Source organism: Cyrtonyx montezumae, unplaced genomic scaffold (assembly GCF_038088225.1).
Source record: "Cyrtonyx montezumae isolate F1298 unplaced genomic scaffold, pur_monq_1.0 scaffold_36, whole genome shotgun sequence".
NCBI lineage: Eukaryota > Metazoa > Chordata > Aves > Galliformes > Odontophoridae > Cyrtonyx > Cyrtonyx montezumae.
Genome location: NW_027072041.1, coordinates 2,496,538 through 2,512,244, shown reverse-complemented (window position 1 = coordinate 2,512,244; position 15,707 = coordinate 2,496,538). Strand labels below are relative to the sequence as shown.

The 15,707-nt window shown below is 38.8% G+C and overlaps 1 protein-coding gene across 1 annotated transcript in view; it reads right to left on the bottom strand.

The window, feature by feature from the left end:
- FREM1 (FRAS1 related extracellular matrix 1) overlaps positions 1 to 15,707 on the bottom strand; it is a 54,009-nt gene that overhangs the window by 25,321 nt on the left and 12,981 nt on the right. The window contains exons 9-21 of the mRNA XM_065745553.1: positions 15,363 to 15,505; positions 14,737 to 14,933; positions 13,607 to 13,697; positions 12,808 to 12,975; positions 12,158 to 12,366; positions 10,768 to 10,861; positions 10,155 to 10,407; positions 8,621 to 8,818; positions 7,283 to 7,468; positions 6,574 to 6,770; positions 5,512 to 5,734; positions 4,615 to 4,759; positions 1,313 to 1,454 (exon numbers count right to left, since the gene is read on the bottom strand). Coding sequence (XP_065601625.1) covers positions 1,313 to 1,454; positions 4,615 to 4,759; positions 5,512 to 5,734; positions 6,574 to 6,770; positions 7,283 to 7,468; positions 8,621 to 8,818; positions 10,155 to 10,407; positions 10,768 to 10,861; positions 12,158 to 12,366; positions 12,808 to 12,975; positions 13,607 to 13,697; positions 14,737 to 14,933; positions 15,363 to 15,505 — 2,246 coding nt within the window. The remainder of the gene's footprint in view (positions 1 to 1,312; positions 1,455 to 4,614; positions 4,760 to 5,511; positions 5,735 to 6,573; positions 6,771 to 7,282; positions 7,469 to 8,620; positions 8,819 to 10,154; positions 10,408 to 10,767; positions 10,862 to 12,157; positions 12,367 to 12,807; positions 12,976 to 13,606; positions 13,698 to 14,736; positions 14,934 to 15,362; positions 15,506 to 15,707) is intronic.

Genomic DNA, 15,707 nt, shown 5'->3' with positions numbered 1-15,707 from the left:
AGGGGTGGCAAGCAGGGTGAGGAAGGTGATTTTTTCCCTTTACCCTTGTGAGAGCTCATCTGGAGTACTGAGCCTGTGGCCCCCAGCACAAGAAAGACATGGAACAGGATTGAGTCCAAAGGAGAATCACAAAGATGATCAGAGGAATGGAGAACCTCTCCTGCAAAAGACTAAGGGAGCTGGGCTTGTTCAGCATGGGGAATGCTCCATGGAGACCTCACTGAGCCTCCTGTTTCTTAAGGGGGCTTTATAAACAGGTGAGAGACAGACTATACACTGTAATAGTAATAGGACAAGGGGGGGGGGAGTGGATTTAAACTAAAAGAGGGCAGATTTACGTTAGATATTTGGAAGAAATTATTTCCTCGGAGGAAATTGAGGCACTGGAAAATATGTAGAGAAGCTGAGGATGGCTCATCCCTGGAGGTATTCAGGGCCAGATTGGATGAGATCTTGGGCAGACTGATCTAGTGGTTGGCAACTCTGCCTACAGAAGGGGTTGAAACTAGATGATTCTTAATATCCCTTCAAACCTTAGCCTAAGTTATATGATTCTATGATACCAGGCACACAGTGCTCAAGAACATGCATGTACCTTTTGTGTTCAAACCAACAGCTCTCTTGCCCGAGGGTGTCTCCTGTAATTCAGGTCTGCAGATTCTTGCTGACGTCCATATATGCTTATATATATCCATATACTAAAATACTTCTGCAAATCTTGAAAATTGATTATTTTATAATGCATATGCACATATTTAAAAGAGGTATTTTTTTTCTCTCTTTTTGTTCCAGTGGCTTACTTTTGGTCAGTAGACAATAATTTTTGCCTCCTCTTCTAATATATTCTTGCCTCCACTCTTGTTATGTATTTTCTTTCTTATTTTTCTTTCTTATTTTTTCTTCCTTTCTTTTCCCCAAACTATTCCTATAAATCATTATTTATTTCTTCCTCTTTCAGGCATATCCTTGCATTTTTTCTGAACTCTGAAGTCATTCTTGTCACCTCTCCTGACCTAGGAATTTTTGCCCCCTGCTTTGTCATTTATTTTGTCACTCTGAGTTGGCTCTCCCAGCATCTCTCTTCATTGTCTCCTCAAATGAACTGCTATGCTTTTCATCTTCCCTCTACTCTTGTTTAGGATATTTGCATTAGGAGTCAAATCCTCTAAGAAATAATTGTTTGGTTTAAATACTTCTACTGTTGAACTAGCCATAACAGTCTACTTTAAAACATGGATTTGGGAGAAAAAGAAGACATACTAACAAGACAGAGTTGTTAGCATGCCTACTCTGCTGAAGTACAAAGACTAACCTTGAGTTGAAGCTGGCCATTTTCTGGAAGTCTTTCAAATAAGTAGTAAATTTGCCCTCTCGGGGTATCTTTATCTTCAGCTGACAGAACAGCACTAGAAATTATTCGAGTTTCACCCATATGCACCTCTATATTATCCTTCCTGCAAAAATTAGAAGTTATATATTGATATGAAAAAAGAGGTACAGGTTTTGGAACAGTTAATTTCTCTTCCAGGAATATAGATTGCCCAGATGCTGACAGGAATAACTGAAGAAAGAATGGAATGATTTCCTATTTCAGTTCAAAATAAAAGAGAGGCTAACAGTATAGACCAGCTACTTCTAGTGGTGGTGAAAAACAAAGCAGCTACCTACAACATTCTGGAATTTACCTCATCTGTCCTTTTCACCAGGTCCTATTCCACTTACCCTCTCACAATGATGGCAGCAAACCAAAGAGGCTGGTGTTACACACCACTGCTGCTATAGACCATAGGAATGCTAGCTCCATTGTTACTTAAATGAAAGTTTCTCTTTCAGTTGAATGCTATTTTTTAATCTTTAATAGAGTCTTCTGTATTCTTGATCCAGAAGAAATAGTCATCATTAACCAAAGCAAAAATTGAGAGAGCTTTGGTAAAAATCCCACATGGCTGGAAATAAGTCCAGAGACTTGCACAAGCAAAATTCTCTGACTGTGTCTCTTCTGTTGTTTTTTTGTTTTTTTTTTTTTCAGCTAGTTACCATCCTCCATTTTGCCTTTGCATATGCTGCTTTCTTTTTTTTTTTTTTTTTTGTTAGCTACCTTTTATTTTTGTAATGCATCATACAAATCACGATATAAGAGTAAAGAAAAGTTTCAGAGTTTGGAGGGGATTAAGCATTCTCAGTCACCTCAGGGATGGGACCTGCTCAAGGTAATCTGCCCAGTGGGCGCAGAGCAGGTTCGAAAAGGACAGATTCCTTATGTATTTTGGCAGCTATGCTCTGCCAGACTCAACTGAGCATGTACTAGCCATATTATTTCAAAGGCCAAATATTGGTTGATTTTTACAAAAAATGCCAAATATATACCTCCTGGAACAGCCATTTCATTTGCTAAATTGGAAAGGCTTGCTTTAAGATAGAGTAACAATTAAGATTTCCAAATCATGTCTAAATATTATTTATTGATATCTGAAAATATAATTACTGTCCTTGGAAAAAAAATGAACTTTTTTCATAAAGTTTGAAAATTTGAACTGATTATGAGGCATAGAGATTTCATACCTGGCAAAATGAGAATCAACCAGAATGGGATCATATAACAAGGCACATCAAGTAATATTAATGACAGGTCAGGCAACCTTAATGTTTTACTTATGTCAGTGATAATCACACAGCTTTGCATACTGAAAGGACCAGGTGTCTGAACAAAAGACTGTGTAAGCTAGGGAGTAAAAATTCCAACAGTGAGAGAAGATAAACACATTTTGGTATGTTCTCCAAATGCATTCTAATCCCAGCAAATTTTTCTGCATAACAGGTAGTCAGTTAAGTCCTTATAGCACCCATGTATCTGATCTTGAGGCTAAGCTTTCAAGGGGAATGCATGCTGGCCTTATAATCTCCAAGGGCACTCCTTGCTAAAGGATGCAATACAAATAGTGACAGATTGAGTTTTTGGCAGTCACTGTAGATAGGGACAATTTGCCAGCCATTCTTCAGTCTGTTGACCACAGCTAATGGAGATGAGAACTGAAACTCCTAGGAGCAAAAAAGGTACACTTAGATCAAAGTGTATTGTCATGTGTTCACCTGTAAAACACATAAGGAAGTTTGTACCCCACAGCAAAGATGTGACAGCTGCATATGATGGTTAAACCACTTAAATGTCAAGTTGGGTAAGTTCAAGTACTACCACTTAACTGCTGGCAACGTACCATATCTCAGTGGAAGAGTAACAGGTAAGAAGCATTAAAAGTATACAATGAAAGAGATGTTCTGCAAGGAAATGGTTTAGTGTATGCTACTGTTTACAAAAGAAATGGCAAATGCTGTGTTTTAGCATTCCAAGCCAAAGAAGCAATGGTTTCTGGATCCAGTTGGGCAAAGATGAAAACACAGCTTCCTGCTCTCCATCATATTTCTTCAGAGAAAAATGATGGGAAACAACATACTAACTTTTAACAAGCAAAGGACAAACTAGCAGTGGCATTTAATCATTGATGATTAGAGTCTGATATGACAACATAAACTATAGCCTTTATTCTAATTCAGAACTGACTTTCTTCCTTGTTATCGCTATGTGGCCCTTGATAATCCTCACTAGAAAACTAACATTTGTTTTTGCAGGAAGATCTACATTGTAAACAAAACACTCAAAATTCTCTAGAATAGTAAATGTAGGTCTGGTTTGAAGATAAGCCAAAACCAGACTATTCTGCAGCTAAATGTCCTGAGGGATCAAAATGCCTATTTTAATGGCAGCGTGCTTGACAGGCTGTGAGTTGTTTCTAAAATGTAGGCTTTGGAGCCATATTCCCAAAGCTTTCAAGCCCCCAGCTCTCCATCTGCCTGCCTAAGACTGGAAAGCAGCCAGGAGGATGGAGTCCCTGACAATGCTCTACTCTGTGGCTGAAAAATGAGGATCCCAAGGGACAAGTTCCCTGCTGTAATGTCCAGGAGGTTCAACTCACACAGCCAGCTGTCTATCTGAAAGTTGTCTGCCAGGAGACTTCTGACCAGATCCAATTCATTTACGAATTCTAGTTTTGGACAGTAAAGGAAGTTAACGTATACCTCTTCAAAAATTGAATTATGGCTGAGAAATAGAGTATTTTTAGTAGAAAAGGAGATAATCATCAAACTGAAAGACTTTCCCCAGTGAGGCAAGAAGATATCAACTTGGTAGACTCTCTCATGCCAAAATCCAGAGCTGCTTTCAGAGGGGTGTTTGACACAGTCAGTTACCCTAGGAAAGGGGAAAGCAAAGCATCTGGGGTGGATACCACGGTGGACATGTGTAAGTAACTGGGGCTCCCTGGCCCAATTTTGAAGTTGGTTGTGAAAGATTAAATGTATTTGTTGTCTATATTTTTATATGTTCTCTCTAGCAAATGCCAACTCTATTTTCTTAATATTTAGCAACATTCTTCTCTAAAAATGCTTTTACAAAACCAAGTAATACTGAACGACCCTCACAGAAACATCTGTGTTGGCATTAGTCTGTGACTAATTATGGTGTCCTTTCCTTATCAGTCACTGATTAGCTGTTTTGTTCACTTTTGTATCATTTTGTCTGGATTTTTTTTCTGTCAGAGACAGGAACATGTGGCTTACTTGCTCAGCACTGGTTTCTCATCATTAACAGGGATGACCATTACTGAAATGGTTCTGAGGACTTTATGTTTCCCATCTGATAGCTGGATTTTAAAGCTGTCATTGAGGCTTTCTGAATCGTCATGCATGTACATCAGTTTCATACCTATACATTGGGGAAAAAATAGGAAAGACAGAGAGAGAAAAAAAAAGATAAAAAAAAAATGAATCTGTCTCCTGCTAAATATTTTGTACTGTTTTCAGGGATATTGCTTAATGGGTAGAAAAAAGTCTCCTCCTCAGAATTTGAGGACTGAACTACATTTTGAGTGTCAGAATTAAATTTATGTCCCCCTTGATACTGATAGATCTGTTTTCCACACAGTGCCCACTGTATGAAAGAATCTGACATAGTCTTAAGTGTTAAATACAAATTTGATCACATGTTCTCGAAAGAGGTTTGCTGCTTAAAAGTAGGCTGATAATGGTAAGCTATTGAGCCCTGTTTTATACTCTTATCATTTACTGAAATGTTTAAACCCAAGTTTTCTCATAAACAGCTAATAAATATTTTTGAATCAGTTTCTTTCTCTGTTTTAGATGTTGTGAAACATTTTGAAATGTGTTTGCTCATATGTTTCAATACTCCCATGATTTTTTTCAGGGCAGACAGCCTCTCTCGACATACTACTGCCCTTTTTGATATGTAGACCTCTCAGGGTGAATTTACGGACAGTTCCTTAAATCATTAGATAACATCAGCATTAAATAGGTTTGTTTCTGTTCTTAAGCATTCTCTTGAAAGTACCCCTAAGGCAAATTAATAAATTACTGATGCAGATTTCTCACTGTGTCACCTTGTATGCTATGAATTATTGAAGGAATGAAAGACCAGTGTCAGAAGAACACTGCACTTACCATCCTTCAGTAGCTCCATAGAAAAGTCATGAACAAGCAACCCATGGTTGTGGTGGTGAATTAACTCTTTGTAGTGCAAAATATCATTGCCATGAACTCCATTAATGAGGAATCCATGTGAAGGCTTCTGCACAACATCAAATACCAAGTGGTCTTGAGGCACGTCCAGATCAACAGCATTGATAACAGAGAGATCCAGCTCTTTCATCATACCTTCTTGAACCTAAACATAAAAGAAAAAAAGTCATACTCTTTTACATAAAAAGAAATTACAGTGTATTAGCATGGTTTCCTAAGTTGGCAATTTTTTTTTAGGAGTCTGTTTCTTTCCTCTATCTCTTTCCCAGTAGCTTTGGAGCCGACTACTGATTCCAGCCAAATTCAAGAGTAGTAAATGGTTAAAGTGATGAAAACAGAAGGTGTGATGAGATAAGGTATCTGCCCTGAAAAGCTTTTATGTATGTAAATATTGTGTTAAGAATCAGAGAATGCACAGAGAAGAAAGCTTTTAAATATATATGTATTAAAAATACATATGTTATAAATACATACAATATGTCTGCATATATACTATGCATATGTGTACAATATAAAAATATGAATATATGTATATGTACAAATCTATAAACATGCATGCACTTTGTATAATAAAGTACGATAAATTCATGCTTCCTTACAGTGTTATTATTTATAGTAAAATCACAGTCTTCAGAGAAGGGAGAGACTAAAGAAGGTACAGGAATGACTCTGCAAAAATTATGGAAGTCTCTAGTGAAAACAGAAATATAAAGATCCTCCTACGCTCTAGTTGACTTATTTCTTTATAAGTCCTCACTTACTTTACTGCAAGTTACCAGAGCTGTGCACAGCTTCTTATCATCAAAGCTCTGTGTTACAGATTTAATGGGATTTAACTGAGCTGTTTCCTGAAGTAGGGTGAATTATGCAAAGGAAAGGAAAGATGCAGAGAAATATGTGTTCAAGAAATGTTTTGATTTATAACAGAAATATATTTTCTGGTATAAAGTTATTCTATGGCAGGCATTTTACTTTTTTCCTTACAGAAATGTTTCTTGCTATGAATTCTGGGACTTCATCATTGGTTGGGTTGATCAGCACAAAAAATGGAATCTCTGCTGAATGATGCAGCCCATCAGTGACATAAAGTATGAAGTGGTCTGCTGTTGGCTCCATTCGCACATGCCTCGCTTGTACATAGTTTATATTCAGGGCTTTCAGATTCTTCAGCTGAAACGAAGCTAGAAAATTTAGAAATGTTGAGTTAGCACGATAGTTTCCTGCCCACTGGTCTGACATAGCATAAACAAATCTGAAATGATGTCCTTTAATGACCAAATCACTTCTGAAACTTGGTCTTGGAGATTAACACACTATCCAGGTTTTTCAAATTCTCAGCTACAGCACTTTATTGACAGAACTGAGGAGAAGCTGGAAGAAGCTTGCTTGAGAGAGTGAAGGGGAAGGCAGAGAAAGCAGATTAATGTCTTGTATTGTCACCTCTGATAGATTGCAGCTGGAATGCATAAAACAAGAATTGTCTTGTTTTCTCCAAGTACTTCTTTTTCTCATTTGCAGAACTGCAGACTCTCTTTGAAGTCTCCCTACACAGTCCCACTGCTCTTAATTTGCCAGCAGCTGCCTTCATCAATATGACCATATTCATGCTCACACCTGCATCTACCTCTCCACAGCCCATTCTAGGGCCCTCCATGTGTTTTCTCTGCTTCCTTACTACACTGTGTATACTTACCTATACTTAGACCAGTGTTACTCTTCTCAAACCCAGGAGAAGGCAGTATATTTTCAATGTAACCAAACAGAGGAGGAGAAACCAAGACAAACTCTAAGTCATCTGCAGTGGTGTCAGGGTCAGTGGCAAACAAATGGTTAGTGCTAATGGGTGCTGAGGAGCCCTCCTCCACAACAAACCTTGCACCTGCATAAAAAAATATGAGAAGCATTACTGCATATTTAGCTCACTTGCTGTTGTTTTTGTTAACAAGAATAGAAATAATAAATAAGGAGGAGAAGACAATACATTCTGTGCTACTGAAGGTATTGGTTTGCTTTTGACATTTTTGGTTACCTTGTCCACTTTCTCCATCACAGAGTAGAGGGGAAGAGTATCGCAAATTGATTTAACTGGTAAGTTATTAAGTATGGTTTACGTGCTGCTCAAAATCAGTTGTTACCTCTGTTTGTCAGAGCATTAATTACATGATAGCTGTTACGAATTGCAAATAATGAACAATTTCTCATGCACCACTGCTTAATTTCCCTGCTGGGACAATGCTTCATTTCCAGAACATTGCTTAGGTGATAGCCTGTAAATTACAGAACTACTCATACATATGCTTAAATATTCTCTGGAATACAGCACATGTACATGATGCCTACAAACAAATGACATTGAAAATGACAAGCATATAGAGAACACACCTTTAATAAATATATCTCATCCAAAACCTGTCATTAAATGAAAATTTTACTTACTGTTCTGTTCACTTACTGGACTAAATGTACATTACCACCACTATTTCTTTTTCCTCTGAGTGTTTCTGATTCTGAAAAGTACTGGTGAAAATATGGTTCCACTATTAATTTGATCAGTTACAGATGTAGTCTAGGATTTCTTTATTCATCAAGAGAATATAGGAAATAAAATATTTCCTCCCTTGATATATCAATAGTTATTCAAACTAGTGTTCTGTTGTGTTCTTAACATGAAAGGTTGATTTATAGTTATATTTTGTCATTGTACAAATCTAACAGTTGTCTGAGCCTAAGTTCAGGGATGAGAAGTTGCTGAGTTTTACTCCGTCTTATGTGTGCAACAGTACATGTGTATAGATGCTCAGGAGCAGATCCAAGCACTCTAATCTCCAGCCACATGGTTTCAGCATGCAGCTGAAGATCCACAAGCAGTTTCTCACATTTGTACTTGCAACTGAATTTGGAAGTTGCACTGCACTAGCAAAAAAAAAAGGAAATTCTGATTCTAAATTTCTCTTTGTTTATCTCAGCTGACTCTTTCAGTACTGCATAGTACATGTTATAATAATATGCTGTAGTGAGAGAAAACTTTCACCAGTTGCAATGGATGGAGGTTGGTTGTCCACTGGAAGTACAGTGATGTTAAGATCATACACTGGGAGTGGATGATGAAGAAGAACTGGAGGAGGAAGAGGTCTATCATAACAGCAATCTTTCACATCTGAATCAGCTTCATCATCAGATACAACAAAAGTTAAGATCTCAAAGGAAAGATTCAGGCCAATTTCTCCACCTGAAAAAAAATGTTGCAATTGTGAATGAATGTTCAGAATTACTGTTGGGAAGTTAAACTACATGAAGAAGGACCTTGTATCCTGCAAAGAGAATCTACACACAGAAGATAAAGAGACCAAAATGACTTTAAAGAAAAATTATCCTAAAATGAGTGGAAGCTAACACCTCTCAAGAAGCATCCAAGAGTGAGTGCAGCCCCATTCTCAACAGTGCTGGCAGCCTGCAGCCAGTTTGGCTGTGAGATGCTGCTGATACACTGCCTACAAAGGGCAGTGACTCCCTGCCTCACTTATAATAACTGCTGGCAGCGCATTTAACATGTAGAAATTTGGGAACATGAAACACAGGAATTTGCACCTGTGAAGGTCAGATTTTGCCCTTGTTGCCCCTGGAAAGCACTACCATTAAAATAGCATTCCCAGAATCTTAAGGATATTGAAGAAAAGTTTGCTGTGAGTAGTCACAGTCAAGTACTTTGTTCTCTTCTCGAATACCAGCTGTTCATTTTAAACAGTGCCAAGCCTGAAAATATCACATTATTCCCCACACTAGCACAGAATTACAGACTAATTACACAGAAAACCAGAGCCTTCAGATAGACAGACAGACAGGCAGACAGATAGATAATAAAGCTGTCCTCAGGAATGAAGAAAAAAGAATCCCTTTCATGACAGTGAAAGGACCAAATTAAGCAGGAAAGAGAATTAACTAGCCCTTGTTTTCTATAAGTAATCTAAAAAATGTATTTGGGGATTTTAAAGATAAAACCAGAAAATCATATATTTTTAGAACTGAAGTTTTTCTTGAATAATCTTGACACAGTTTACCTTGTGGCAAAAGTGGATGGCAAACTATACAAAAATGAGTTTCCCTATAGTCTGGTAAAACAGGCAGTTAATGTCACAGATTATTAGCAGTTTTCTATGAAAATTCTGCATCCTCATGTAAAACATTACATTAGTTATAGGGGATTATGGAAGGAAGTCAAGGATATTTTTTTAATGTCATGAAACAAATAAAAATACTATGTTTAGCTCCTGTTTTATCAATAGTTTTGCTGGGGAAATCATATGATATCTGCACCAGTAAAAGATATTTTCCAGGATGATATTTTCATGTACTTGATTTACTTTCATTTTCAGTTCAAAAAGGAACTTGGAGATGACATTGAAACAGTTGGTAGTTTTACACGATCAGACCTATTTCAAAACCAGCTCCATTTTTTCTCCAGTCACAACACATGGTTTTGCAGCAGCACCATCTACAAAGATTTTATGGATTTAGGTGAAGATTTTTCCACCAAAACTGTTTGACCACCTCCCAGTCTCACTTACCAGTATGCTTATATGTGATTAAACCAGAAATGACATCAGCTTGGAAGAAACGCTCCACAGCAATGCCAGCTTTCCTCAGCACCCCCTGGGAGGGCTGGCGAACCAGCATGAACACCAGCTTCATGTCATCACTGTCTGCATCTGTGGCATATATGTACTCTGAGGAGAGGACCACTTCTTCACCCTCTGGGCAGCGTACCACATTGATAAGCCCTGTTCGCATAACAGGTGGCTCATCATTTATGGGCAACACCTGGTCAGAAAGAGAATTTAACATCTTTTATTTTCATTGCAACGAAAACCTGCTGTTTCTGCTCCAACTTGCAACATAGAATTAGGTTCAGAATACATTGAATTCACTCTGTGAACTACAGAAACAAATTAATTAGGGCTACTGCTAAAATCCAAGAACAAAAGTAAACCAAACTAAGGAGGTTGTGCAAAGGAAAATTTGCTTTTACATTTGGCAAGGTAACTCAAAAGATGCTATGAAAAAGGAAGCCTAACAAGTCCATTATCTCTCAGCTTCTAAGGGAATATAAAGACCTTCAGAACGTAAGCTTTGCAGTATTTTACATACGCAAATGCTCTTGGAGGTTTGCAACACACCAACCTTGACCTGCAGGGTGAACTCTAAGGAGTGGATGCCATCTGTGGCTGCAAAAAGGACTTCATCTGTAACAGTCTCAGAACCATCGTGCTGATACCTGTGAGAAAAAAGGAGCAAAATTATTTTCATACAAAGAAGCTGTGGTTTCTGGTAATTCCAGACAGTACGAATCCCTCCAAACCAGAAAGCCAAACCCTGTGCAAGGGTGCCCAGATAAGACTGATCACAGTGGGTTCAGGAAGCTTGTGAGAAATCCGCAAGAACACCCCGAGACAGAACAGTTATCAGACAGGAAAAGTTTCCACTGAACCTTTGTCATCTGCAGTATGGATATTTGCGAGCTGCCTATTAAACAGGCTTTCTCTCTGCAGTACATAGGTTGCACTGAAAGTTATACCTATTTATTTCCCTGGAAACTACAGCAGATACAGAGAGCACAATGACACTACTGGATAGAGAAAAATCTCAACTACTCAAACAGTATTTTTTGATTCTCAACTACTCAAACTACATAGTCACCACCATTAGATATGTATTTTCACCAGCGATGAAGAACTTGCATACAATACCACCTACAGTCTCTGCATTCACATCCACTGTTTGTTCTCCATGAACATTCAGCAAGTATCAATAAATGTCACCGGGCAACATTTTTTCCACATGGAGGAATTCAGTTTCATACCATTGCTTCATATACACTTTCATCTCAGATTACATTGTGTCAGACTACCCCTCTGCTGCCATCTGTCACATGGCAACAAAGAATAATGGACTATTGGTGGGGATCTTCTACCTCCACTGCCATATCAATGACATCCACCTCTGATGTCAACATAATACAATAGGAGGCATTACTTTCAGAATGGCCCTTGCAGGAGTAACCCTCTTTAACTATCAGAATGAAATAAAGTCAAGGAGCTGTAATTCTGCATGTGTGTAGGAAGTCAGCATCCTGCTCTCACCACAAATACAGTAGCAATATTCGCATCTTCAGATTAATCAGTGCCAAAATAACCTTTCATGTAAGTCTGATAAACACATAACTTCCATAAAAGAAGAAGCTGGTAAACGCTGCCCTCTTCACAAGAGCTACATGGCTGAACATAGAATTGCCTCCTCACCTGCATAGGGCAGTACCTTCTAGAGAAACCCACTTGCATCTGGGCACGGCAGCTCCATTTACTGACCACACTTCTGCTCAGACACTACAGTGACCGTTATGGTCATGAGGTTCAACAAGAAGTTTTGGCTTGGAGCAACACTATCAGAGCAATACAGTGGTGAGCACTACCAACTGTAATTTCCACACCTTGCTCTGCCTCTCTGCAGGAATCTTGCTCATCTAGTTGTGACACTCAACCACCATGAGGAGAAAAGCTGCCACTCTTCTAACCTGACTGCCAGGGTACGCAGGTCACGACAGGAAAGCTTGTCATCCTTCTTCATGGGAACGCCATCCAGCTCCACTGTACCATGCTGAGGCTGTCGCTGCAGAAGGAGGAGAAGATGTTCCTGTTTTGTGTCCATGTCAGAGACAAGAATGTGTCCCTCTGTGACAGGGCTGAGGCCACCCTCTTCCACCGTCAAGTGGCTTGTAAAAACCTGCAAGGAAGAGAATGCTGAACATCTGCACTTCAATTTTCTGTATTATTAGTTCATATGACATCTTAAAAGTTGAAATGCCAAAGGCTGGACTCCTTTCTGCTGTGTTGGAAAAATGTAAGGAATTTGCAAATAGTGTGTCTGATTCACATATCCCAGACCTGATCGCATTCAGAATTCCATAGGCAAACAGACAACATTTAGAGGAGGGATTTAGAACTTGTGATTGCAGCCTTTAGCTAATGTACTACAAAAAGTCAACTTGCACTTTCACCAAACTTTGCCTTCCTCCCCAGTGAAGCCAGTGTACCAGACACAGAAACCCTGTTCCCATGGAAGATTTTCCTTTTATTTCACTCCAGTGAGGAAACCTCCCTAGATTTCTGTTCCCACCCAAAGTTATTTCCAAGCCCTTCTCCCTTCAGCTCCCCATGGCCCTACCTCTGGAGCTTGGTTATCCACAGGAAGAATTGTGATATTGAAGCAGATCCCATACAAAGTGCCGCCATGCTGATTGCTGACAGAAAATACAAACTGCACTTGTTGAGGATTGGGCCCAATGTCCTGCAGTGGGGGCATGTAAGCAACTTTCATATAGTTCACAGCATGCTGCAAAAAGTGAAGAGAGGTTTAAGTAAGAGAAGATGGGTGTAGCCATTAGCCAGGACATTAGGAAACTTTTTCATTCCCTTGTTTGATGTTACATGAACTTTCAAAACTCATTCCAGAAACTGCTCACACTCTTCAGCTACTGACAATTTGTGACGTTCTGCCCAACCATGTAAAGGCAGGCCAATGAAAGAGACTAAAATAATCACCAGAATCTTACATTCAGGCACACATAGTTAGCCAGGGATTAAGACCATGTTGGCTCAGGGCTCTCATCATGGTGTTACAGGTCACCACTATGCAGCCTTAACCATTCTTCACGATACAAAACAGGCCACTTTAATACTATTCTAAAAAAATCTATCTGTCAAACTACAGAACAAAATCCCTGAACAAGAGCCAGGTGGAGAGTTATGTTTGCATTTCCAGTTATGAAGCATGATAAAAATTTGTTTTAAAAATTGAAATTAAATTAGCAAGCAATTTAATTACCTCTTCTAAAGCAGTGTTCATGTAATAGTACTGCACCTCACTTTTCACCTCTTGTTTTCCTATCAGGAAAAAGCTAGATGTTTGTGACTGTTCTTAAGAGTGTTTGCTACTGTTTATACTACCATATAACATAACAAACCTGAGTAAATGTCCTCAGGGCAAGAGCAGTGGGATCCTTGACCAGTTTGGGGATGGTGTCCACCATAAACAGCTTCCCAGCATCTGAGTGACTACAAATCACACATGTTAGCAATACTAAAGAACAGGAGAAAAATAAACAGACATGTGGTTTAGTCCTGTATTTCAAATGAACTTCCCACAACTGCACTAAAAGGAAAAGCTTTTCCTTTCTTCTATCCCTCCTATTCTGCAAAGTTTATAACAGAACACTCACCACCACACAAAATATCTTTCAGGATGGTGAAAAAAATCATTGCATACTTTATAAGCAAGCACTGGGTTTTCCGCTAATGTGTCTCTGCACATCTCTGCTATCAGTTTCGGTGCAACTGTGCCTATTTGCACCACCTGCAATGCTAGCCCATGACACTCTTATCACTTACACAACTGCAACTATCATTATACAGAAAATGAAATTATTCTGTTTCTCTTTAATCTTACAAACTTCTCCAGTCAACCAGTTTGACCAAGCCATCTTTGCGATGGATACAACAGCGGTGCCTGTGCCTCATCAGCTGGACAGGCAGCTGTCTAAACACCCTTCCTCCTCCACTGCTTACTGATTCACTGTGGCTTGAGGTCAGAATTGCAGATGTTGATCTTCAGCATAAACCATACAGTGGTTTAAACTTTCCTGTTTAGTAGATAGTTGCCAATAGTATTTCACGATACTGTAGCAGTAGTGCACTGCCCAGAAATAGCTGTAGCACCTTATCTTCTCAGTTTTGGGTAGCCCCATGTCAACACCAAACACCAAAAACCAATTACAAAAGCTTCTGTGAACTGTATTCAAGGCAATATAGATATAAATCCACCCAGTGTAAAATGCAAATTTAGCTAGAGAAGATCTCAGATGCATTTGTTCTTTCTTGCTAGACTATGCAGCTATATTATTCTGTGTATTATTATGCTGCTTTTAGCTGTAACTCAATCTTAATTATTAAAAAGAGATTTGCAGTCAGGTATGATCACCTGCACTTTAAGCAGATGGGAAACCTGAAATACAGGTATACTACTGCCACTGAAACTGCTTCTCTTACGTGAGGCTTTGCTCTGTCCCACATGGAAGATACAGCAGGCTACACCTACCCATGCATGCAAGAGAAAAATGGGGAAGTGGTTATGGTGTATGTGAGTTCCCTGTCTTGCTCTTCCACATCTACGAAGTGGAGATGTTTCTTAGTTAGGTAAGCAATTTCAGTCTCCTTAACAACCAGGTGACGGGTCACTCCTGGGGCTTCTCTGGGTAGCTGATCATCCACAGGTATAATGTGCACCATCATCACCTAAAATCAGAAGACAGAAAAGTCAACAACCTTTTCTTTTTATAAGAAAGCATCCAAGCAATAGTTAACACACTTGTACACAGAAATAACTAGATCACTGGATTATGAGATACATAACACTCACAAATCTCAGCAGCATCCCTTCTTTTCAAAAGCAATGCTAAATGTTCAACCCTTCCATGGAACAGTTCATTCACTGTTGGCTTCAGAAGGCTGTTTCGTTTGTTTGTATCATCTCTGAATCTAATATTTTCAGCATTTAATGTCATGGTTTGGGAGAAATTCACTAAGAATAGATAGAGAACATTACCCCATGAAAAGTACATCATGAAGTATGGTTTATGGCAAATAGGAGAGATCAATCCCAGTTTTATTTGAGAGCCTTGCAGAAGTTGAAAATTCCCTCCCAAAGATGCTTCAGTGTCATACCTGTGGCTCTGAGAGATTGGGAGGGTCATGGCTATCACACAGCACAAACTCAATGGAATCTTCAAATACTTCTCCTCCCAAATGATGATAATAAATTATTCCATTAAACAGATCCCTCTGAAGAAAACTGCTGACAGGATACCCTGTTAATTAAAAAATATATCTTCTATTGAATTGTGTAAGTAAATAGTGAAGCATCATGCCCCCTTTCTCACTCCATCTTGGGCAAGTCCTTAAAAATGTTTTCTTGTTGTTTTCCATGTTTTCTGCAGATCATCACCTTCATTTCCATGTCACTTGGTAATCATTTAAAAAATGAAGCAACTCAGCGAACTGGCTAACAGC